Source organism: Bos mutus, chromosome 16 (genome assembly GCF_027580195.1).
Source record: "Bos mutus isolate GX-2022 chromosome 16, NWIPB_WYAK_1.1, whole genome shotgun sequence".
NCBI lineage: Eukaryota > Metazoa > Chordata > Mammalia > Artiodactyla > Bovidae > Bos > Bos mutus.
This window is the reverse complement of record NC_091632.1, coordinates 6,653,647-6,679,826: the sequence shown is the minus strand read 5'-3', so window position 1 is coordinate 6,679,826 and position 26,180 is coordinate 6,653,647. Positions and strand designations below refer to the sequence as shown.

Sequence of the window (26,180 nt, the reverse complement as noted above, 5' to 3'; positions counted from 1 at the left end):
ACAACCAGATTTGTTGAGCAAGTGAACGAATGAACCAGTGCGGTTCACTTAAGCGTCTGGCTTACTGCTCATTTTCATTCAGCACGAACAGAGCGTTTGTGCCTTCATTTCCTTTTCTTCCCTTTTATTTTGTATGTTTAATTTTTTACTGAAGTATAGTTGATTTATAGTGTTGTGTTAAATTTTGCTGTACAGCAAAGTGACTCAGTCATACACATGTACATGCTTTTTCTATTATTTTCTGTTATGGTTTATCACAGGGTCTTGCATCTTCAGCCCCCTGTGCTGTGCAGGAGGACCTCGTTCCTCCCCGTCCTGCGTGTGATAGTCCGCATCTGCTAACCCCAGGCCCCTAGTCCACCCCTCCGCCCCCCGTCCCCTTGGCAGCCTCAGGTCAGTTCTCTGTGTCTGAGAGTCTGTTTCTGCTTCGTAGATTGATTTGTGCCGTGTGTTAGGTTCAACACCTTCATTTTCAAATGAGTTTTACCCTTGTTCTCATTGTTAAGATGTGTGGGAAGCTGTTCATTTCACGCGTCTTACTGCACAGGTGTCATGAAGAAACACATGGCCAAGCACAGACATGGTTAGGGAGTCTTGCTCTCTTAACCTAGCAGTGGGAGTTTCAGCATTTGAACTGTATGGCTAGAAAGAGAATCACTTTATTCTTGATTTTCATTCTTGCAAAGCAAAATCTTCACCCTTTTCTCCTTTTAGGGAAGAGAGGTCGAGTGGTTTGCTCTTTCTCCTTGCTGTACCGTTGGTAAGAGGCCGCTGTGCCCTTTGCCCCCTCAGCTCGTGCTCGCAAGGCAGAAGCCCAGGTGCCCAACCCTGGGATCTGTCGCTTCCCCCCATGGACGGAGCCTGGGCTGCTGGATGGGGACTGTCTGATCTCCTGTCCTGTCCAGCGATTCTCTGCTCAGATGTTCAGTAGCGTTAATTTTATGAAGCTTCTTTCTATAGCTATCTTCTGGGTAAAATACATGCTCTGTTGAGGGATACTTGTACTGTATATTATTAGTGTTGGACCAGAATTTTAATTCCACAGCCATTTCAGTAGATTATTAGACCATCATCTGACCATCTATTTCTGATGGTTGGACTGGGTGGTGCTTTAAGAGGGAGGCGTTTTAAATAGTGTCCTAGGAAAATATTTTGATTAAACAGGTTGCTGATGTTATTTTCTTTATTTTCTTTCAAGTTTCTCTTTTGGCTTCTGCTACTCCTTTTGATTCTAAAGTGTGAATTAGATAAGCAATTTTTGGTGTAAGTTGCATGAGCAGCTTGTATTTTTCTTTGCAAAATCTGGCAGCCCTATTTCAACAATCTCTAAGGGTTAGGACCAGCGACGTGAAGTCCAGTGTTCATTCTCTTAAGGAGCTTGTCCCGAGTGCTGTGGGAAGTGGGCCTGGTCTTGGTCAGGAGAGTCCTGCCACTGCCCTTCCCGGGCCCTCCACTATCCTGGGCCTTCTCTCCTGTGTCTGCAAAACTGAAAGTTTGGGTGAGTGGCTCCTAAATTCTGTTACGAAAGCGATGCTCAGTTTGCATGTAGTAAATGTAAGGGACTTGAAAGGTTGGTGAAAATAGTAAGTAGTTGGCGCTCATAAACTTCCACATGTACGTGTATATTTAAACATTTTAAAAATTCAGAGATGGTACCATGAATTTTTTTTCTCCAAGGAATATTTTATAAAGATGATTTGGTCTGAAGTAACTTATATATGAGTTAGATAACCTAATACCGTGATTTTAATCTTTGTCTAAGAGGACTGTAAAAATCAGATTTAACAGCTTTGTAAATCAGTCTTGTGCATTTGGACACAAGACCCTACAAAGATTTGGATTGGTGTGGACTTAATATAACTTGCTAAGTTAAGGACATTTATTTTGAAATATTTCAGACTTAGAAACAGTTGCAAGGATTGTCTGCAGGAACCCTGGGCCCTTGTGGTAACATTTTATAACATTTCATGTGCTTGCATGTGTGCCCTTGTGTTACATGTTGCACACACAAATACATATGTGTATACATTTTTCTGAAACATTTGAAACAAGGCTGCACACATCATGGCCCTTCACCCCTGAATATTGCTGTGTACGTTTCCTAAGAACAAAGCTACCCACTGACACAGGACAGGCGACTTAATGTCAGCACTGTGCTTGATCGGACTTGGATCTGTGTTCAGTTTTGTCAGTCACCCCAATTGTATCGATACTTTATGCTGTTTCCTGAACTGGGATCTAGTCTGAGATCATATAATAGATTTAATTGTGTATCTTTTTCGTTTTGAATCTGGAACAGTCCCTCGGCTTTTCTTTTTTGTGACCTTAACATTTTTGAAGAACACAGGGCATTTTCATAGAATATCCTTCAATTTGATATTTTTACTGGCATTTCCTTGCAGATAGGTTAAGCTATGCTTTTTAAGACTGAAATACGACGTAAGGTGTATACTTCTTACAAGACTGTATCCAGAGGCACATGATAGCCATTTGCCCCTATTAGATGAAAATAATTTTGATCAGTTGGTTAAGATATTGTTTGATTTTTTTGACTGCGTGGTTATTATTTTTCCTTTTGTAGTAATTTGAGAGGAGACACTTTGAGACTGTAAATACCCTGTTCCTCTTCAGCGTTTCCCTGCATCCTAGATTTAGCATTTATGGATGACACCTACTTTAGTTACTATTACTATGGTGGCTACAAAATGGTAATTCTCTAGCTCCATCAATTTCTTCCACGTTTGTTAGTTAAGGTACTGTAAGCAAATCTGAGCTCATCTGTTTATCAGTCTGTCATCTGTATTATCTGTACGAATTGATAGATTCTTATTTTAAATGCATGTATTTCTGTCCACAGTTATTCACCTATTCATTTGCTCATTCCCAGTTTTACTGAGCTCTAACTGACACAAAGCATGGAGTAAGGTTAGGGTGCGCAACATCACAGTCCGGCTTACACACGGCACGGAAGGATCGCAGTAGGCCTAGCGAGCCTCCGTCACCTCATAGAGATGCGGCGTTGAGGGAGTAGAAGAAGCATTTTCCCTTGCGATGAGAACTCTTAGGATTTACCTTGACAGCTTTCATATGTACCATGCAGCCGTGTTAATTACCATGTTGTATGTTTCATCTCTACTACTTATTATCTTATGACTAACTGGAAGTTTGTACCCTCATCTAATTTTGTGTGTATTCATTTTTGAAATAAACTGTATTGTGGAATAATCTTAGTTTACAGAGCAATCCCAAAGATAGCACAACTTTGTCCAGTTTCCCCCAGTGTTAACATCTTATTGTCATAATTATGGCCCTTTTGTCAACAACAGGAAAGTGACGTTGGTGGATTATTAATATTGACTAAACCACAGGCTTTCTTTACAGTCTCCCAGTTTGTGTTCTGCCCAGGTGTTCTATCCAGCATCCCTGAATTGGGGTTTGTCTCCTGTGTCTCGTGATGAGATTTGGTATGTGGGCTTTCAGAGAAGAACGTCACAGAGGTGGTTTCACGCCTCATCACTTCACATCAGGGAGCGCGGGACATGAACACGGCTCGTCACTGATGGTGTCCACGTGATCACTTGGTTCATTAAAGTCACGTCCCTCCTTGTCAAGTTTCCATTTCCACCGTCAGCACTGTTTTCTTTGTAAGTGGGTCACTCAGTCCAGCCCACGCTGCAAGAGAGAAGTTAGCTCCCTCCCTGAAGGGTCGAGCCCCTATATCATTTGGAATTTTCCTCTAAGGGAGACTGTGTCCTGTCCACTTCCTTACATCCTTCAGTCAGTTATTTGTAGCAGTCTGGACTCGTGTGTGTTTGTGTGTGTGTGTGTGTGTGTGTGTGTGTACACTGGGGTTACAACCAGTCTGTGGTGTTAACTTGTTCAGATTTCCCAGCTCCAGTCATTGGGAGCTGTGTCAGAGTTTTCTGAGTTGGTAAAAAATTCAAGTACTGAATATTTTACAATACAGACTAACTCCTTTGCTCATCACCTGTTTTGAATAATCCCTAGTAATTTCTATGTAATGGATTCTTCTAGTATCAAAAACAGGAAGACTCCCGTTTTGACACTGCGTTCGTCTCTGGGAACCCAGACACATTCCCGGGCCTCCTGCCCTGCTTGTGCCTTTCAGGACTCCCGCAGAGGCAGCTGCAGAGGCTTTGGTTAAATGAGCAGTTACAGTACATGTGACAGAACTGTTAAGGTTCCTCTTCCTGATGCGGCAAGAAAACTTTATTGGAAATGTTATCTCTGTGGGAAGCTGGTATTTTTCTGATTCTTGAGTTTTCTGATTCTTGAGATGACTTTTTCAGGTTTTTTAAGTTCTTGAATGTATGTTATTTATGTTATTTTTCCAAAATAGTCTTATTTTTACTGTTAATTTCTGTAAGAAAAACTTTCTACATAAAAGTTTAGTACAAATTTTAACTCAGACCCCATTTAGTTTGGTTCACTTTAACAAACATTTATTTAGGGCTGCCCGCCCCCCCCCGCCCCCGAAAACAAACAACGGTGCTAGGAAATATGAACAATCGTGAATGGTTCAGGATCTGAGACTGTGAGCTTATTAATCTTCTTGAAGACATAAAATTACATTCTTTGAGACACCCCTGGATAGTAAAAATAATAACATGTATATTCTCTTTGTGTTAGTGGCTACTTGCTTTAGAGACTCTATAAAAATATTAATTGATAGGAATTGCCAACTGTTCTTCTTTCCTATTAATTGAAAGAAATTCTCTGTATCATTAAGGGACATTACCATCATGTTCAATTCTGCATTACTGTGTGCTCTTACTCATATACTTATGGAACAGCCTTCTTTTCCTTTTGGGACAAAGACTTGGCTTCCTAATGTCTTAAGAATTTCAGTGGTTGCAAGTCCAGCCCTGGAATCTTTCTATTCCCTCTCATGTTATGTATTTTATTTTTTAATATGATGTGTGGTTCCAGAGCCGCGAAATAAAATTCTTTGCTGCCAAAGTATGCAGCAGGTCCAGGGTATCCTAAAAACACATATCCATGTTGGGAGAGGAGTTGCGGGGAGAAGGTGGTGGTCTTTATCATGAGGAAACTCTATATTTTAAGCTAACTTTTCAAGCATTAACAGTTTAAAAGTGTTTTGAGAACTGTAAACTTGGAGCTGCACTAACAGAAACTTTACTATAACTTGTTAATTTTAAAAAATGCTGATGCACTTTCCCTTTCACTTTCCCTTTTCTCCTGCTGCCTCCTCTGAAGTCTCCTTCCAAATGGTTTTGGAAACTGGTTCCTGTAAGTTTACCCAGCTCCTTCAGCTCACCCTCCAGACATCATTGCAGAGTGTCATTGTATTGTTGATGTCGTGCTGATACGGTCATTTCATATAACTCCATTAGTCACGAGTGGAGATTGGATTGTAAGGTCTTTGATCATAGTGCAGAATAGAAAGACCTAAAAAAAATCTAGCCAAAATTTGGATTAGACGCTTTAAAGATAATTAAAAGTGTAAACTAGTCTGTCATTACTTGGCAGACCATAAGTAACTAGTAAGAAGAAAGTGTGGGTATAGATTTGTACTGGTTTTAATAATGTCAGTAAAAGTGAGTATGAATTGCACATGTAAATTATTTGTATTATCAAGTCATCTTTTTGAAAGAATCATTTCCTTTTGGCCTGACCTATAGAGGATACTGTTTGTGTAATTTAAAAAAGTGACAGGTTCTGTGTCCCTCTCATTACTGAATCTAAACTATTAACAGATTCAGTTCTGGTTTGACTACAAGGTTGATCTTTCAGTGTGAACTCTGGGGGTTCAACCACTTAAATGTTTTTCACCCTCAGAAACAGACATGTAACTTAGAAGTCCACCACAATGTTGAAAGATCGAAAACACATCCCTCTTAAATGCCAGATGTCTCCGTTTGTAGAAAGAGCAGTGTGTTTGTAAAGCGCCGAGCACACTCCAGAAGTTCTGGGAGACCCACAGGACTTCAAGATTGAAAGTTGGTTTCCCTGGTAGGCCTTCTAGGATGTAATCTTCAGGAAGATGTTGCGGCCGGCCACTTGCAAACTGTGGATTGTCTGGTCCAGACCGCAGGCCTCGTGGCCGCAGCCTCGGGGAGCTGTGTGCGTGTGTGCGCGTGTTGCCATGCCCCTCGGTGGAACGCTGCAGAGCACAGCACACAGCTCAGTCCTTTGTTCCGTGACCCTGGGCGCTCGGCTCAGTCCACTTCCGGCCGTGGGCCCTGGAGGTCCTAGAAGTCTGGCATGGAGCCAGCCACTGTAGAGCATTTCCAGAGATAGTATTCTGTTTCTTACCGGCCCAAGGAAGTGGGGCTGGAGGGGACTGGAAGCCACAGGGGCATTGGAAGGCTGGCGAGGCCCCGGCTGCCACTCCCCCTCAGTCCTGATTTTCATGCTTGAGTTTTAAACTGTCCGCCAGCAGCTCACTGAGGATGCTTACTAACGATTACGTAAAAACACAAAATCAACTGAAGAATTTCTCTAGTGCACTGATGCGATTTTTCCTGAATATAGGTGCGCTCTACCATTAAATACAGATTATAGTCCCTACTGATTCATAAGAACAATCTCCTCTGAAATTCTTCACAAGGGAAAATGTTCCATGAATCTTGTTCTTGAGTAGCCAGTGAGGGGTATATAGGAATAAATATTTCCCCTTGAATGTGTGTGCTTTTCTGGGGAAAGTCATTTAAAGGAAATCTGACTTCACCACCAAATAGTAAATCTCTTTCAGTAAGTAATTTTTTGTTTTTATTCTCACCAGAGTATTATATTTCATAATTATACTTTAATTATGAAATAGAGATGATCAGTTTAGATATAAGAAAAATTAATTTTGATTTCTTAAAAAAAAACACCTTGTATTTAAATATCAGTGACCGCTGTAATTATAAATTTTGCTAATAGTTCAGTGTGCAATTTTCATTAAGTCTTCAGCATGATTTTTCTTGGCTTGAGGAGAGCTAGTAGCTAAAGACAGCTGACCTCTGGTGACACTCGCTGTGTGCCCGTGTGTATGTCGCGCATGACGTCATCATCTTTCTTAGTCCTCCGTGTCCTGTGAAGCAGGCACTGTGACTGCCCCGGTTCACAGATAAGGAACCGAGAGATGAGCGTTCAGGTAACTCGTCCAAGATCCCAGAGCTGAGAAGTGGCAGGAGCAGGATCTGAGCCCAGGTATTTAGTCTGACTTAAGAAGCTCCTTCTCGTAAACTCTCAGTTTTACAGCAGGTCTCATTTTTAGGGAACTGTCTTACAAATTTGTATCACTCGCACCAGCCAGTCTTTAAAAAACAAGAGCTTCTTCTTTTCTGAGAGGGAGCGGAAACCCTTATACTTGCTCTGCTTTGGGTTAGGGTAGAAACCTCATCCAGGAGGGTTTTCTCAGTTTCATAGTGGTTACACTTTATTTGCATTGTCTCAGCATTCAGATGAGAAGCCAGGATTTCTTTGTGGTCTGATTCCAGCTCCTTAGAGTGATAGTTCTTATTGCAAGGCCTCCTTTAGGAGCAGTTTTACATCCTCTGGCCGTCCCTTGACGCTGATGACTCCTCAGTCTTTAAGCTCCGGTCTTAATCTTTTTACACAAGAGCGTGCTGTCTAAGTTAAGTCTAATGTTAAAGCAAATTTTATCATCTTCAGAGCCACAGAACTGATAATTTGGACATTTCAAATGTCGAAAATCCATTCTGTGATGCTTTTATATTTAAATTCTTGGGCTAAGTGAATTCACATAAATGAGCCCTGTGGCGTTCTGTTAAGCACTTAGCTTCAGAACTGTAGTGCTGTTGGCAAAGACAGGTCTAGTAGTGCTGTTCAGGAGAGAAGGATGTGGCTGCGTGGCTGTTGTCTCTGCTGACTTACACGTTATTACTGACACGGGGCCTACGGTGCTGTGTCTTTCCTGTACGTTGAAGTACTTACTTTGATCTCTTTTTTATATTGTAGGCTCGTTATAGGAAGGAGCAGACCTTGCTCAAGCAACTGCCTTGCATTCCGTTGGTAGAAAATCTGTTGAAAGACGGCTCAGATGGCTGTGCGTTAGCTGCCCTCATTCATTTTTACTGTCCTGGTGTTGTCAGGTTAGAGGGTAAGTGTTCCATTGAAATATTTCTCAACTGTGGATAGATGTAACAGATATTTAAGATGGTAATATCTAATAAGTAATGAAGGCTTTTTTTTTTAAGAAAAACATTTATATGTCATTCTAGGAGGGCAGTTAGTTGAGTGAAGGAGTGCTTGGTTTCTAAGTCTGTGTAGTGACTGCTACGTGTATAGATGTGTGTGTGTGTGTGTGTGTGAGAGAGAGAGAGATGACCAGATTCTACGTAGTTGTGTGCTGGTATTAAGTTACTAATTATAAAGTGAGTCCAAAGTGTGTATTATCAAAATTAATCCTTGTTCTTTTCTTATTTGAAGACATTTGCTTGAAAGAAACCATGTCTCTGGCTGATAGCCTCTATAACCTGCAGCTGATCCAAGAATTTTGCCAAGAATATTTGAACCAGTGTTGCCATTTCACCCTGGAAGACATGCTCTACGCAGCTTCCTCCATAAAGGTACTCCCTGGTCCCTGCGCTTGAAGGTTGTGGGGAAAGCACACAGCCAGGTGCAGAGACAGTCTAGCTGTGTTAAGCGTACAAAGTTAACTGTAATTTCAGTCAAAATAGTTGGTTAGATTTTTCTGCTGATTGTGTTCTGTTGTAACGCACACTGTCAGCTACAGGTGGCTTTTGCGACACAAAGAGTGAGTCTGTGGTCCTGCAGTTGTTAGTGCAGTGGAGAAGGAGCCGGCAAGTGCTTCTGGGCCCTCAGCAGGGCAGTGGGCTCCAGGAAGAAAGGGTCCTTCTGTGCCAGAACTTGAGACACAACCTCGGGAAAGAAAGGGGGAAGGAAATACCAAGGTTGTCTAGAAATGAACCTTTTAAGAAGTAACTCCTGGCAATATCCTGGTGGCCCAGTGGTTAGGATTCTGCACTCCCACTGCAGGGGGTGTGGGTTCAACCCCTGGTCAGGGAGCTAGGGTCCTGCGTGCCGCACAGTGCAGCCAGTATATATATATATAATTTTTAGTAGGTAAATAAAAGTACTTGCTTTTATCAGCCGTGCGTGAGTCCCTTGCTTCAGGACGATGTCACAGGGCCTCCTAGCTTCGCTCAGTTGCTCAGTGCGCTTCTTCCAAGAGCTGTTTATTGAGCACCTTGCACTGTTTCGGGCTTTTTGGGTGAATCAGCAGACAATCAGAGATCCATGTCCTTTCAGAGCTTACTTTGTAGTGAAGACAGACACGTGTCTCAAGCGTGATGGCTTCTGAGCTGCAGGTTCCAGAGCTCCGTGGTAGGAGTGATGCCTTTCTGTTCCTGGCAGCTGCGGAATTCCTTCCCGCCCCCTGTGCCCTTGCCTGAAGTTCGCCACTTCTGTGTAACGTTAGAGAGGAACAGCCTTGTGTCAGGCTTGACGCCTGGCCGTATTCACGGTGCCCACCTCCCTGAAGGCTGCCATGGGCCTCCTGGAGCCATGCTGCCGCTCGTGTGCTTGCGCTCCTTGCTCTCTGCCCTCTTTACCCTGAGCCCCTTCCTTCTTTACACACAAGGCGGGGGACACAGCCAGCCAGCCATGCAGCTGCTCCCAGAGCAACCACTGCCCACTGCCCAGCCATGACCAGCCATGCAGCTGCTCCCAGAGCAACCACTGCCCACTGCCCAGCCATGACCAGCCACGCAGCTGCTCCCAGAGCAACCACTGCCCACTGCCCAGCCATGACCAGCCATGCAGCTGCTCCCAGAACAAACCACTGCCCACTGATCAGAACAGCACCCACTCCCCACTGTCCGACACGTCGGAAGAAAGACCTTGATTGATTTTGAATGGTTACACCATTTTTACCAAAATGGGAGATATTTTCATATTTATCTTGTTAATGCTTTTTCTGATTATTGCCTGTTAAAAATTCTAAATGCCACTACTATAATCTCAGGGAAAAAAATCGTCTCATTAAGTACATTAAACTGTAAGAGTACATTTGCTTAAGTCATATACTTTGGACTTCCCATAAATAAAATGTAACCTTGATGTTTAGATGAACTTACTCTGGGCATAATCCAGATATAAAGATATTTTCTTAAATGAGGCGTTCAAAAAATAGATAATTGTCTGCAGAGAACACTGTCACTTTATCTATTTTGGTTCTCTGCTAAATTATTAGAACCACATTTTGTCTTCAAATGAGTATCTTAAGATTCTGCATCCTCGAGAAGTTGCTTGGTCCATGGTGCTGGGCATCCCATCGTGTGTTGACGTGAGCAACAAGTATTTGTGGGGGCGTGGGGATGAGCCCTCTTTCCCCCACGCTGGGTGTATACACTGGTGTGCCCTTTTTAGAGGGCACTTTGGCGGCAGTCCATTCTGAAGGAGATCAGCCCTGGGATTTCTTTGGAAGGAATGATGCTAAAGCTGAAACTCCAGTACTTTGGCCACCTCACGCGAAGAGTTGACTCATTGGAAAAGACCCTGATGCTGGGAGGGATTGGGGGCAGGAGGAGAAGGGGACGACAGAGGATGAGATGGCTGGATGGCATCACTGACTCGATGGATGTGAGTTTGAGTGAACTCCAGGAGTTGGTGATGGACAGGGAGGCCTGGCGTGCTGCGGTTCATGGGGTCGCAAAGAGTCGGACACGACTGAGCGCCTGAACTGAACTTGGTGGCATCTGACCGGATTGAAAGTGCACAGGAGGCTGTGCTAGTGTTGTCCCTGGGGTGACAGGGGGGAGCAGCTCGTCTTAGAAGGGGCGCGATGGGGGTGTCCTGGAACGTGGTTGAGCTGTGTAAGAGGAGGAGGCAGAAAGCTCACAAGAGTTACCAAGAGAAGCACCCGGTCGCACACATTATATATAACGTGATGTGATTTATCTCTCTTTTTAAAACGCTGTTTCCATCTGTATGCACATCTGCACATATATATAGACGCACAGGAAAAGGTCTGCAGAGAGAGACACAAAACTGTTAGCAGGGGTTTCTTCTGACTGTGGTGTTAGGATGTGGACAAGAGGAGTTTGTGCACTTGTTATTCTGTTTATTTGTATTCTTTGATATTGTTTACATTGTTCAAGAATGTTAATTTATAGCTGCATGACCTTCTTAACTAAAAGAAGAGCTTTTAAATGAAATTAATTTGGTATCATTCCTAGAATATGGTGACAGATTTGTTGCTGTTTAATCTTCGCAGATCCAGAAAGGAATTCTCTTCATAAACTTCAGTTACTGGGGAAATCATTTCTTCCTGTGCTGACACCTTGTGGCCAAGCACAGTACAGTTCTGTTACTAGGACGGTTGTCTGACCAGGGAGCCTAGAGCAAATCTCCCAGCTTCTCTGAGGTGTAATTGACGCGTTGTTGTTGTTCACTCGCTCAGTCACGTCCAACTCTTGTGACCTCATGGACAGCGTCTATGGGATTTCCTAGGCAAAAATACTGGAGTGGATTGCTATTTCCTTCTCGAGCGGATCTTTCCAACCCAGGGATCAAATCCGTGTCCCCTGCATCAGCAGGCGGATTCGTCACCACTGAGCCCCCAGGGAAGGCGTGACTGTAGAAGTCTAAGGTGCTCAGTGTGTGGATCTGATACGCACATACTGCAGAGTGATTGCTACACCCTCATCACATCACGTCATCACCATTTCTCTGATGTGAGCATTTAGGATCTACTTTCAGCAGCTTTCAAATCTGTGATGCAGTGTCATTAGCCACACTCATTAGACCCCAGGACCTATTCACTTTATAGGCGGGGGCTGGCACAGCGGAGCAGCACGTGCCCCACCCCAGTCCCTGTATCCCCCACTCTGCTCTCTGCTGGCTCCTTAGACTCCACGTGCAGCATACCACACACTGTGTGTCTCTGACTTATGTCACTCACTACAGTGCCCTCAGGAGCCATCTGTGTTTTTGCAAATGGCAGGATCGCCTTCTCTCCTGAGGGCTAAGTAGTGTTCCATTGTGTATATATACCACATCTTTATCCACCCACCCGCCGTGGACACTCAGCTTGCTTCCTTGTCTTAGCTGCAGTGAGCATGGACGTGCAGATCTCTGTCCAGGATCCTGTTTTCGTTTCCTTTGGGTGTGTACCCAGATAGGCCTGCTGGATTCTGTGGCAGCTCTGTTTTAATTTTTGAGGAGCCTCCGTACTGCCCCATACTGCCTTCCATAGAGCCTGCACCATTTTGCATCCCCGCCAGTAATGCTCAAGGCTTCCCTTTTCTCCACACCCTCATCAGCACTCGCTACTGCTTACCTTTTTGAGGATGGCGATTCTGACAGGTGCCAGGTGGTATCTCATTGTGGTTTTGATTTGCATTTTCCTGATGATGAGTAGTTTTGTTGAGCACCAAGGTCCTTAAATATTGATTAATTTCCTATAACAGTTACGGAGCACTTAACAAGTGTTTTTTCAAAACATACACACAGCTTTCAGTCCATCGCACTAGCAGAGCGGAATCTAGCACTAGTACTTAAAATGTGATTTTACACCTTGGCTTCAGAAAGTGTACTGTGAGGTAAGTGTGAAGAGTAAATGTGAATCACAGTCATCTCACTGCCCAGAGGTACTCCCTATCAATGTTTTGCCTATGACTGGCCTTTTTTATTATGTGTTTACTTATTCATTTATACATTCATTCAGTAAATATTTATTGGGCATCTGTCACGTACCAGGCACTGCCTTGAACACTGAAGACAGAGTGCTGAGCATGGCTTTGTCCTTTTACCATAGAGCTGGCTGGGTAAGAGGAGGAAGCCTGGAGAATATGGTATTTGATGAAGCTGGGGAAATTGCGGAGGGCCCTGATCAGGTACCACTTGTAACCTGTAGTCAGTCTTTCCCTAAGGCTGGGGAAGGTGGGGGAAAGAGTGCTGCATTTTGAGAAGTTTGACTTAATAAGTCACAGAAAAGGGGATTGTATTCTAACCAAGCGGTGAAAACATTTGCATCAGAGTAATTATGGTGAAGATGGGGAGAAGTGGGTGGGCTCTGAGATGTTTAGCGTGCAGACTCTGCAGCCCTGAGGATGACTTGGTGTGGGAAGGGAGAAAGAAGGGGGCATGGGGCGACTCCTAGGTTTCTGGTTTGTTCCCTGTGATGGCAGTTGTCATTCAGGGAGATAAGGCTGGAACTGGATCAGGGTTGTGGGGAGGATGATTGGTGCAGGTAGAGAAACACACGAGGAAATGCTCGAAGGCCACTGCATGTCTCAGGACAGTCACACGTTCCGGAGTCACCTGATAGGGGCGGGTGGCAGTCTTCACAGAGGAGACAGATCGAGAGTATTGGTGCCACTGAGAGGTCAGGTTCAAGGGAGACTACAGAATCTGTTTGATTTAGTACATAGTCGTTGGTGACTTGAGCAGATGCAGTTCCGTGGCTGCGTGCAGTGCGGGAGTGGACTGGGAGTGGAGGGCTGGGACCGGGTGGGTGGGTGGGGGAGGCCGCCTGACAGAAGCCTGTGCGGAGGTGAGGGCGGGGCGGGGTGGGGGCGGGGCCGAGGGTGAGGGTGCGGCCGGGGGCGGGCCGAGGGGCAGCCGGAGGAGGGGAGTCGGATGAAGCTTGTGCCTTGTGCTCAGTAGGAGAGACTCGAGCGGGCTTACTTATTTTTTAAATGTTTTTAGTTTTTTGGCCATGCTGCGTGGCATGCAGGATTTTAGTTCCCCAACCAGGGATCAAACCCAAGCCCCCTGCATTGAAAGCACAGAGTCATAACCACTGGACCAGCAGGGAAGTCCCTGAGCTTGTTTAAAAGCCAAGTAGGTCGGACACGATTGAAGCGACTTAGCAGCAGCAGCAGCAGCAGCAGGACGGGTTCAGCCTAGGGGGAGAATGAATGTATGGGAGAAAGAAATACAGTTGAGGATGAAAGCTGCTGAGAAGGTAACGCACAACACAGCCAATAGAGATTATAAGCGTTCTCATTGCTTTCTTTTTTTAATCACAAATTTCGATGAGTGACTGATATTTAAAGGTGTATTTCAATAGGTAACACAGAATAAAATTCTCCTTATCATTGCTTGTTGGTCAAGCTTTACCTGATTTTCCTCCTGACTTTCTTGCCTCTTTTCAGAGTAACTACCTGGTGTTCATGGCCGAGCTCTTCTGGTGGTTCGAGGTCGTGAAGCCCTCCTTCGTCCAGCCCCGTGTCGCTCACCCACAAGGAGGTGATCAGTGTTCCTGTTAACAGACAGAATGGAGAGTTAAAACAACCTCACCTGATGTTCTTGTACAGGAAGGCCTGTGACTGTTTCATGTTCTAGCTGTTAGCCTGGATAAATTCTGAATATTTTAATATTTAAAGCCATTCAGTTCTCTGTTGAGTGAGCCATACCTTAGGGGAGGAAAAGGAGGTAGCGAGAATAGCCCTGAATTCGGAGGCTTATGTTGTGGAACTTTTAGCTTTAACTGTTTTCCCTCTTTCTTCCCTTTGCATCTTTTACTCCCATCCTTAGCTTTTGTTCCCTGTTTTTTAATGTTGTTGGCCAGAAGCCATTCAAATTATGGCTTGGTTCTCATCTGTAATCCGAATTTGCCATTAAGCCATGAGAAGGCTTGGGTATATTATATATATTTAAACCAAGTAATTTCTGTGATTGTTACAGTATCACAGTCTATTGATTGCTCATGATAAGGACGCGAACAAGAAATAAAGGGCTAAGTTACCATAAAGATCTCTGGAAATAACAGAAAAAAAGGAAAAACTTATTACTTTCTGTAAAGCAAACCAGATTTTCCCCTGGCTTCCATGATAAAACCAGAGGTTTCTTTCTGTGGGGAAAGAACAAGTCCACCTTCAGCCTGACCCCGGGAGGACTTCGCTCAGCGTGGCGGGGCGCCCTCTGCTGCCGGCGCTCCGCCCCGCGCGCAGCGTGACTGCTCTGCCTCCCGCTACCGGCCTGCTCCCCTTGCCGCCACAGTTTTGTATTTTCCCTTATTTCTCCGCATCCCCACCCGCTTCCCCCCTAAAAAAATCAAAGGAAAAAGGAAAGAGAAGAAGGAAGAAGTCTGTACTCGGGCAGGGGTAGGGGGCGAACTCGGCACTCACTCCAGTGAGGAGAAGCGGCGTCCTCAGCGCGACCTCTGCGCCCAGGCCGCGTGCTGTGGCACACGCAGGGACGGCTGCGAAGCTGCCCAGGGCGGAGGCGGCACGTAACGGGGCAGGCCTGTGGACGCGCCGAGCCCCTGCGAAGGCCGGTCGGGAAAGCCAGGCTCTTCTGCGGTGATCACAACCAGAGTGCTACACCTCTTCCTGTTAGCACAGTTTTCACGTGCGGTGCTTTGTGTGATCTCGTCTGTGAAGCCCACTATTCAAAATCTTCGACAGCTGTTATATTAGGTCTCAAAAGCAAAAAGCTAAATGAGAGTTATTCGCAAAAACGTAAACTGTAGCTAGCTGTGTTTTAGTTATTAACCAACAAAATTCTGTCTCTTTAATTGATTACCAAAACACCAACTATATCGTAGACGTAAAAGTGACCATGTGTAACAAGCTCTGTGAAAGCTTTTGCAAAGTTGAATACTCGTTTATTTTTAATTATCTGTATTTATTTTATATTAAGCCTTTTCCCCCCCTATTTAGCCTTAATCAAGTGAATTTTATAGGTCAGAACACTTCCAAGAAGTGTTTAAAGAAGATTTGTCCTTTTGAAAAATTTAAGGAGAAAACTAAATGCACTATGATTCTCTATAAGGAGTAAGGAAAGCTGAGAGTAAACACTTACTTGCAGTTCAGGATCCTTGAAGTGGTGGCAGAAACGTGCTGATGTTAATTCTGAGGTTTTCGTCTTTCCTGTAGCTGAGCCTGTGGAGGATCTGCCGTCACTTCCTGTCTCGAATGCTGCCCCCCGAGATGCCCTGGACAGCTCTGACCTCACGCCAGGGTGAGTCCGGACGGCCATGCCAGTCACTTAGGAGATCAAGATTATTGATTACTACATTACATGAGCGTTTTTACAGTTTCAGTTGAACTTTGAACTGAATAAGTTACAATTAACTTACCCTGTTAAAGCCTGTTTTTCTGTCAGTGTCATTGAAATTTACATGAACTGAATGTTTCATAAATAGGCTTTTATGAGTCACACTGAAAAGCGGGAGAATATTATCCTAAGGTCCAAATAATCAGCCTAAAACTAAACTCTTGCTGCACACCTTGTTTATAATTGAGATCATATGAGGCTCAAATGATAGGTAATTCTTAGGCCTCAGGGGAGATTTTTAAATCTATGAGACAGTTTTCCCTGTTTGGTTTGCTAGTTCCTGCAGCTATGGAGAGGTCATGATGGAATATTGATTGTACCGTTGAATAGTTAATGCTTTAGTTCTTAATATCAGGAATTGAATTCAAAGCCAGGTAAACATTTACTATCAGGATAATCCTGACTTCTGACCCAAGTATGTGATAGAGACATTAATTTGTTTCAAAGTGTTTTTTAGCATATCCTGTAAGCACTTTTAATGCATATTTTTTAGAAACTAAAATGTGTATTGACTTTGGACTCCCTAATTTATTAATATATGATTTTTTTATTTAAAACCAAGTACTTTGTGATTTTTTTTTTTTTAGACATTCAAGCCAATATATTTAAAATACATTTTTAAAATTATAAGTAAGAAATTAAAAATAGTTTCTGCATGAACTCTTGGTTTAACCTGAAAGTGTGAACACGTACCGAAGCTGTCACTCCTCACACCTGAGCAGTTTCTCTCCACTGTGTCCTGACCAGTGTGGACAGAACCCTCACCACCCTCTCACTGCTCAGAGGGCTTCTCATCACTGTGAGCTTCAGAGCCCTGTGAATTAGGAAAGCACTTTCCTCCCCCTGCCCTCGGATTTACCCCCATGGATTTTCTTACTTCCGTTAAGTTCCCTGTTTCGTACCCTCGTCACTCAGGTAAAACTCGTCACTGAGGTTTACCATGAAGGAAGAGGTGAAGCTGGAATACGACTGGTTCAGGAGCTGCTCTATGGCGTCCCATGGGAGATTGTTTTCTACACGCTACTTCCTCAGTGCTTTCCTGGGTTGGTTATGTAGTAACATTCCCTGCCTTGAAATTTAGAAAACACTCAATATCCTAGGTCATATCTCTTGTCCTGTTAAATCTTTAAAACCTTCTAAACTTTCCACTTAAACACTAGGTTATTCCACAGTTACTATGTCTAGAAACTTGGACAGACAGTCCTCTACATTTCCGACACTGGTAAATGTCTTACCCTCGGGAGGGCTCATCTGTCTGTCTCTCAGGTGTCTGAGTGGCCACCTTTCTCCTCTTTCCCAGCAGAGCTTCCTATAACCAGCTGGCTGTCTGACTTCTTTTCCTCAGTGGGTCACTGTGTAGCCGTCTCGTGTCTCTGAGTTTCTGTGTGGCCCGTGTGAGTTCTCCCACTGTAGAACTTTTGAGGAGGGATTCAGGAATGCTGTTCTTCCTGGGAATGATGCAGCCGCATGTACAAGTGTTCTCGCGCCTGAAGAGTGATCTCACAAGGAAAGAGTCGAAGACGGCAAGCAAGACATTTGTAGCAGCTACTGCACACACATGGCCACTAGCGTGTCCAGGAGTTACCCCACACCAAAACCCTCCATGCAGACGTGAAGTGAGGGAGTTACAGGAACGTACAACAGTTTAGCCAGCACTTGGGGAAGAAGAAAAGAGTGAACATATTTAATAACTGAACGTGCCTCTGTTGAGGACACACTTGGTAGTCAGTGTAAGAAGAGCAGAGGCTTGGGAAGGCCACTGGAGGGGACGAGACACACCCGTGATGGGGAGCAGCGTGGTTGTGTCCCTCGGCTTCCCCACGAGCGAGGACACGGGTGAGGGGACACGTGATGTGCACGGTGGGGGCGGGGTGCGAGGGAGCTGATGAGACAGCAGAGGCGTGCGCCTGCTGCAGGCTTCTGGAAAGCTCTGTGCAGCAGGCGCTCGCTGAGCAGTAGGATGCACATTGAGGTTTGCCTCTGAATCCTTCGGTGCTTGCTCATCTTCGGTTTGCCTTAGCTGAAAGGCAGCGTGGTCACAGAGAGCTAGGTCACTGTGCCCTGCCCCCGGCTCGTTCTCAGCCCTTCTCAGGGCGTGCTGAGTTTCACCTACTAAGGTAAGCCATGGCGGACTGAAAACATAGGAAGAAAAAGATTAAATTTTGGCCAAATGTCATCATAAACTGAGAAATAGACTGTCTAATCCCCTGCATTGACTGGAATAGAGTGGAATTAAATAAGGAGAAATGTAAATATGTTAGAGACATACACACAGGTCTGCATGCAAGCAGGTGTCAGGCTCTTTTATAAGAAGTGATCATACTTGCACTTTTAGAAATTTAGATTCGACCAAAGTACTTCAAGCTGATGATTTTCATTTAGCTTCTTTCTTAGTTTTTCTACTTATAAAATGAAAATAATGTGCCATATCTTATCTCACAAGGACATTGAGTTGTACTTGAAAGTAGTATTTCAAGCTCCTGGGCTAAAAAATATAAAATGCATAAAGGTTCATATAATCACAGCCATTCTTTGGTTTAAACGGTGTGTTTCCTTAATTTTTTTCCACTTAGGATGGAGAGTCAGAGGTGGCGATGGTGTCTGTGACTTCAGCTGCGTATGTTAGATTCGTCTGAAAGAGCTAGGCTGTGACATTTTGCGTGTCTTTTCTGTTGCAGTGGGGAAGGAGCTGCGTTCACACACTCTCGTCCCCATTTGCCTTCCAGGCACTTACAGCCCCAGCCTCATCCTTCAGCCTCAGGTAATGTGTCAGAAAGCCCGAGAGTGCCGTGTGAGTGGTTAACAGGAAAGCGATTGAGAATAAACGCAAATAAAAAGTGTTCCATATACACACCGAAGACTCTTTCTGTTTCTCTGTGCTCGCTTTTCTCAGTAAGACGGTCTTCATTTCTCCGTGTGCATCTCCTTACCTTGTGTGAAGTCTGTAAAATGCTGTAAGTTAAAATTGTTTTACACAGTGCCAGTGACTTTTCTTCTCGTGCATTTGAAGGAGGAATAAGAAGGTCTTCGTCTATGTCCTATGTCGATGGCTTCATAGGGACATGGCCCAAGGAGAAAAGGTAAACAGGAGGCTCACTCTCCGGCACTCGCCTTAGCGAGAGGCACTCCTTCCCCACCCCACCACCCCTGTTGCTAGCCAGAGGATGGAGTGACCTTGGTGACAGGTGTCCTGACAGCCTTACCCCGCCTCCACCCCCAGGAGGATGTGATTGTGAGAAATGAGGGAGAGAAGAAATCACATCTCTCAGTGATACCAGATCCTGTCTTTTCTGGGGTTATTTAAGAGCCTTCTCTTTTTTTTCAGATCGTCAGTGCATGGAGTCTCATTTGATATTTCTTTTGATAAAGAAAACGCTGTGCAGAGATCCACCTCCAACCGAGGAATCACTCGCTCCCTTAGCAATGACGGGCTCGCCCTGAGCAACCACCGCGCAGCCAGGAACAGCCGGAAGAACCTGGCCTTCAAGCCGGTGGACGGGGAGGAGCACGCGGCGGGCATCACGGAGGAGCGCACGGTGGGCTCTCACGGTGACCTGACCACCTACGCGCCCCGGAGCACAGGCGAGCTGAACTCCAACGAGGGCACGCACTACAGGTTCCCCAATGGAGCGCTGCACAACAGCGTGCTTCTCGACGAGCTCGGCAACCAGGTGGGGACCCCGAGCATCGAAGAGGCCTTGCAGATAATCCACGACACGGAGAAGCCCGCCCACACCCCGAGGCCGGGCCAGCTTGCCAACGGCTTCTTCCTCCACAGCCAGGAGCTGAGCTTCCTGAACGCCGGCGTCCCGCGCAGCCAGTCCAGTCCCGAGAATGTGGGGGACACGCGAGGGGCCTTGAGTCCTGTCACAGACACCACGGAGGTGGACACGGGCATCCACGTGCCCTCAGAAGACATTCCGGAAACCATGGACGAGGACTCGTCCCTGAGAGACTACACCGTGAGCTTGGACTCCGACATGGATGACGCGTCCAAATTCCTGCAGGACTATGACGTGCGGCCCGGCAGCACCAGAGAGGCCTTGAGCCCCTGTCCCAGCACGGTCAGCACCAAGTCCCAGCCCGGGAGCAGCGCCTCCTCCAGCTCCGGGGTGAAGATGACCAGCTTTGCCGAGCAGAAGTTCAGGAAGCTGAACCACACGGACGGAAAGAGCAGCGGCAGCAGCTCTCAGAAGACCACGCCCGAGGGCTCGGAGCTCAACATTCCCCACGTGGTGGCCTGGGCCCCGGCCCCTGAGGACGCGGGCCTCCCGCACGGCCGGGACACCACGCAGCTGCTGGCCTCCGAGGTGGTGCACCTGAGGATGAAGCTGGAGGAGAAGCGGCGGGCCATCGAGGCCCAGAAGAAGAAGATGGAGGCCGCGTTCACCAGGCAGAGGCAGAAGATGGGGAGGACGGCCTTCCTCACCGTGGTGAAGAAGAAAGGCGACGGGGTCTCCCCGCTGCGGGAGGAGGCGGCGGGCGCGGAGGACGAGAAGGTGTACACGGAGCGGCCGCGCGAGAAGGAGCCGCAGAAGGCGAACGGGCCGAGGAGCAAGTCTCCGGCGGACCCCAAGGAGGGCGCGGAGAGCCCTGCGGGCAGGTGGCCGCCGGCCCCTAGCGCGCCCGGGGACCCCGAGGGGCGGTGGAGCCCGGCTGGGCCCGCGGAGGAGCCGCCGCAGGACGGCGAGCTGCTGGAGCACACGCGCCTCCATCGAGAGGCTCAACGCGTCCCTGCACGCGCTGCAGCGGGAGATGCGGCGCCTGGCGCTGCAGCAGGAAGCACTGATGCACATGCGCGAGCAGCAGGCCTGGGTCATCTCCCCACCGCCGCCCTCCCCGCACCGGCCTGCGCGCGCGACCCGCCCCGCCCGGCCCACCCGTCCCCGCAGGCCGCGCCCAGGAAGAGCGCGTCCTTCTCTGTCAAAAATCAAAGGACTCCCAGGCCCAGCGAACTCAAGATCACGCCCCTGCACCGCACGCTGACGCCCCCGCGGTCTGTGGACAGCCTCCCGCGGCTCCGGAGGTTCTCCCCGAGTCAGGTTCCCATCCAGACGCGGTCCTTCGTGTGTCTGGGCGACGACGGAGAGCCTCGGGCCCAGGAGTCTGGGCGCAAGGACGGAGTGAAGGAAGAGGAGGAGGGGTCGGCGGGGCCTCCGGAGCACGGGGAGGCCCGGCCCCCACCCTCTGCGGCCCCCGAGGGCCCGGCCGCCCCGGCCTCCGAGGTTGCGCACCCCGCACCCAGTGAAGACCCCCCGAGTCAGCCCGCACAGCTGCCTTCCAAACCCAGTGTCCCGCCTGCTGCGCCTAAGAGCGTTAATCTGATTGAAGTCTCCCTCTCAGATTTGAAACCCCCTGAAAAGGCTGATGTATCTGTTGAAAAGTATGATGGAGAAAGTGATAAAGAACAAGTTGATGAGGACCAGAAAGTATGCTGTGGATTCTTTTTTAAGGTAAAAGTGCCAGCTCGGCCGTAGGCCTCTCCTCTCGATGCTTGCGCGCGCATGCTCTGAACAGCAGGACCTCTGTTAGTGTCTGCCCTTAATCCTGGGCTATGTTCTGGCCTGACTCTTGTGGACTGCGGTTTCGGCAGGCACTCTGGTTTCTGAAGCAGTCTTTCATCACGTCGTTGAACTTGGGGAGACCTGTTCACCCCCCCCCACCCCACCTCCCACCCCCCCCTACCCTGCTTGTCTCTCTCTCTCTCTTTCAGCAAAGCCTTTTGAGAACCAAGTGATTCACTCTTGGAAAAGATACTCTGTTGCCAGTTGGTTAAAAAAAGGTTATAACTTGGCATTGCAGGCAAATCTGTTTCTGTTCTTAGTATTGACCATCTTCCCATACACTTTTTTTATATATATATTTTAAAAACTGACCAGACGGAATCCTTCAAGATGAAACATTAAAAATATAGTTTGAAAAATATATATATAGTTGGAGCAGTTGTCATTGGACTAGCTCCTCTGGAAGCACTGATGAGAGTGTAGCTTATGACCCCAATCTCCAGTTTGGTGTTTGATGTAACCTATGTTTATAGGCTACTGCAGCCAGCTAACCCAAGTCCTGCACAGTTTCACCTTGTGATGGTAACATCTGGACACTTACCATAGGTACTAGACCAAGGAAGGCCTAGTATTAAAGTTTTTCTCCTGTCATCCTTTTCTTCATCTTTATATTTTTCTGTGTTTTCCAGACTCTTAGAGGGAAGAATGGTTTTTTATCATCAGAAACGTGTGTGTGTGCTACTCCTGTTTCTGTTTTTAAAAAGTTAAGAGACCAAGGTATATCATTTCTAATCCTCTGCAGCTTAGAATAGAGACAGCCTTCAGTGGCAAAAGTCTGTACTTGCAGATTTTCTGGAGAATTCGGAAGTGATTACAATCACTTGCTTTGGATCATTAAATATTGGGAATGGGTAACTTACTTTGAAGTTGGTCAGAGACAGATGGCCCTCTCGGCCCTTTTTAACATTTAGAGACTTAAATGTGAGTTGTGTTTTTTGCTTCCCAACTGTGTGAGACTGCTGTCAATGTGTTGAATGGCCTGCTGCTGTGTGAGACTGCTGTCAATGTGTTGAATGGACTGCTGCTGTAGACTGTAACTGGTGTGTAGAGACCTTGCTACTTCTGCTCCCTCCAAGAGGAGAGCAGAGGGGTCCTCGGGTGTCCACCCGTGTGCTCCTTTCCTCACTTCTGTCTTCATCACCCGGTACTCGGCCCTCAGACCGTGGTCGCAGCTCATCACGGGCTCCCCGCGTCTGCCTGGTCCCTTCTTCACACTGCCTCTCAGGAGCGGAAGTCCACGGGGTCTCTTAGAGATGCCTGTTGGATAAAGTGCAGCCCCTCAGTGTGTGATCGGGGCCTTTTGCAAACAAATCCGCTGATTCGCGGGTCCACCCTCTCCCGTAGCTCCCATCGGGATGTCCTGTCGGGCTCGCCTCGGGCCGCCTCTGTGTGCCGCAGCCTTGTGTGGTTCTGGGGGTGGACGGAGTGTCTTCTCCTCGCATCTCTTGCGCCCTCAGCGCTCTCATAGTGACGCTGCTGACCTGGGCTTCCCAGCCACCTCGTGGCTTGCTTCCGTCACAGTTTCTCTTAGACGGTGAAGTCCTGCAGGCACTGTGTCCTCTCATCCGCAGAGTGTGTGCAGCGTGTGTGGCGCGGACGTGTGTATGTTCAACCTGGCTGTCTTCTGATTCTCTCCGTTCTGAGCGCAGCTGTGGCTGAGTTGCTGTGCCAGTGCCTTGCTGTGCCCCTTCCTCCCCCCGGCTGGTAGGGGTCTAGAAGCTCCTTCGCCTAAGGAGCCCCATCTTTTTCACTCTTCGTGTCTTTTGGGTTAGGGTTAGCACCGCGCTGGGAGTGTGTCAGAACCACTTCTCCAGCTGGTTCCTCCTGACTTCTGAGAACTTGGGCCCTGAGAGTCTGCTTAGGAGCCAGGCAGGCCCAGAAGGCCAAGGGCCCACCTTCTAGCTAGCCCTGGGGTCAGGAGTGTAATTACACCCGTCTCCTCTTCCGTGGGAGAGCCCGCAGTGCAGTGCAGAACCCAGCGAGCAAACTGTCAGAGCCTCCACTTAAAAAAATTGTGCAGCAGGAATTTCGTTTATGTGATACAACTTTGGGTAGCTATTTTTTTGGTGCTTTTCCTTGACTTTTCTACATTAAGCGTGTATTCTAAATACAACTTAAATGGAATTTTAAAATGTGTGGAGAAACTCTCCACTCTGTAAATTATTTATTAGGGCCCAGAAAACTTTTTCTTTTTTTTCCCCCCATTTTATGTTGTTCTTTGCTAACTTCCTAAGTTTTGAAAACATGTAATCAAAGAAGTTTGTGTCTTTTGTTATTTGATAAAAGTATTGCCTCTTTAATTCATTTCTTCCTTCATCATTTTGGAACATGTCCATCTGTGGTGGGGTTGGAATAGGATTCAGTGGGTGATTTGGATTCTCAGTTCCAAGAGTAACCACTACCTGTGGCCTCAGCCATTGAAAATGCAGATATTGGTGCCTTAAATGTTTCCTCCTCCTCAATGAAACTCATTCCCTAGGATGATCAAAAGGCAGAAAATGATATGGCCATGAAACGAGCAGCTTTGTTGGAGAAAAGATTAAGAAGGGAGAAGGAGACACAGCTTCGGAAGCAGCAGCTGGAAGCCGAGATGGAGCACAAGAAAGAGGAGACCAGGTGCGGCCGCCGAGCGGGAGGGGTCCTGCTGGCTCCTTAGTGGGCATCGGGAAGCCTTCGCGGAGTCAGTGCTGATTTGGGTGCTTCTTAGGAGTTTATTTATTTAAGTATTGGTTGCATGTTTTTATCCCAAGCTTGAAACATTAATTTAAAATAATTTTCCTGGGTTTTTCTCACACACACACATTTTTTAAAGTAGTTATTTATTAATGATATAGTTAATGACCGCGGTTGCCCCAGGTACACTTTAAATGGAGCGTTTTCCAGGTGTTGACTCGCTCGCGCCCCCCACGCACGCTCACCACCCCCCACCAACCACGCTCACTGCCCCTCACCACCTGTCACGCATGCTCAGCCCCCCCATGCACGCTTACCGCCCCTCACCTCTCCTCACGCACGCTCCCCACTCCTCACGCACGCTCCCCTCCTCCTCACGCCGCGCTGCTGCCCCCGTGCGCTCACTGTCCCCCCCCACCTGTCATGCACTCTCACCCCCCCCCCCGCCATGCACGCTCACTGCCCCTCACCTCTCTTCACGCATGCTCACCCCACCTCACACGCACTCGCCGCCCCTGGCCGCCCCCGTACGTGCACAGTAAGCGGCCCGCCCGCTCCTCTCCAGGCGCAGGACGGAGGAGGAGCGGCAGAAGAAGGAGGACGAGCGGGCGCGCCGTGAGTTCATCCGGCAGGAGTACCTGCGGCGCAAGCAGCTGAAGCTCATGGAGGACATGGACAGCGTCCTCAAGCCCCGGCCTCAGGTGGCCCGGCAGAAGAAGCAGCGGCCCAAGTCCATCCACAGGGACCACCTCGAGTCCCCCAAGACGCCCGTGAAAGGTCCCCCAGGTAACGGGCGCATGGTGAGGTGGCTTAGAACAGACCCCAGCTCGGCAGTGGCACAGAGGCGCGGGGGGCTCTGAACTGGGCAGGAAAGCTTCCTTCGAGTGGAGCCTGTTACGCGTGCGTGCATATGGCCAACAGCACTCTCGAGTGCTCACATCCAGCCTGAACACGAGCCCAGTGCGCGCTCGCCCTCACATACCATCTCCCTGGGTTGTCACTATAGTTATTCTGAAACTGAAGGAAAATAATGTAACACTGACTATTTAAAGAGAACTGTTAAAAAAAATAAAATAGACATAGAAAACAGATGCCAGAGGGTAATGGGGTAAGTGTTAGGATGTTGGGGTTAACATATATACATGACTATATATGAGTCAGATAACAAGAACTTAGTGTACAACACAGGGAACTATAATGGGAAAGAATATGGAAAAGAGGTGTGTGTGTGTGTGTGTAACTGAATCACTTTCCTTATACCAGAAGCTAACACAGCATTGTAAATTAACTATACTTCAATTTAAAAAGTAAAGAGAACTCCACCTTTTGTAGTCAGTGAAAATTTTTGATACCTAGTATTGGCCAAAATTAACAAATTGATTTGCTACCTGGGAATTCAGTTCACTTGCTCAGTTGTGTCCGACTCTTTGTGACCCCGTGGACTTCCCTGGCCATTACCAACTCCTGTAGCTTGCTCAAACTCATGTCCATTGAGCCGGTGATGCCATCCAACCATCTCATCCTCTGTCATCCCCTTCTCCCTCCTTCAGTCTTTTCCAGCATCAGGGTCTTTTCCAGTGAGTCAGTTCTTCGCATCAGGTGGCCAAAGTATTGGACTTTCAGCATCAGTCCTTCCAGTGAATATTCAGGAGTGATTTCCTTTAGGATGGACTGGTTGGATCTCCTTGATGTCCAAGAGACTCTCAGGAGTCTTCTCCAATACCACAGTTCAAAAGTATCAGTTTTCTTTATAGTCCAACTCTCACATCCACACATGACTACTGGAAAAACTATAGCTTTGACTAGACGGACCTTTGTCAGCAAAGTAATGTCTCTGCTTTTTAATATGCTGTCTAGGTTGGTCATAACTTTTCTTCCAGGGAGCAAGCATCTTATAATTTTCATGGCTGCAGTCACCATTTG

The 26,180-nt window shown here is 47.1% G+C and overlaps 1 protein-coding gene across 1 annotated transcript in view; it reads left to right on the top strand.

Moving 5' to 3' along the window:
• CAMSAP2 (calmodulin regulated spectrin associated protein family member 2) overlaps positions 1-26,180 on the top strand; it is a 98,428-nt gene that overhangs the window by 66,206 nt on the left and 6,042 nt on the right. The window contains 11 exon segments of the mRNA XM_070384660.1: positions 7,951-8,092; positions 8,422-8,561; positions 14,115-14,208; positions 15,840-15,924; positions 18,699-18,781; positions 19,031-19,100; positions 19,346-20,729; positions 20,731-20,875; positions 20,878-21,473; positions 24,064-24,200; positions 24,823-25,043. Of these exon segments, the coding sequence (XP_070240761.1) occupies positions 7,951-8,092; positions 8,422-8,561; positions 14,115-14,208; positions 15,840-15,924; positions 18,699-18,781; positions 19,031-19,100; positions 19,346-20,729; positions 20,731-20,875; positions 20,878-21,473; positions 24,064-24,200; positions 24,823-25,043 (3,097 nt within the window).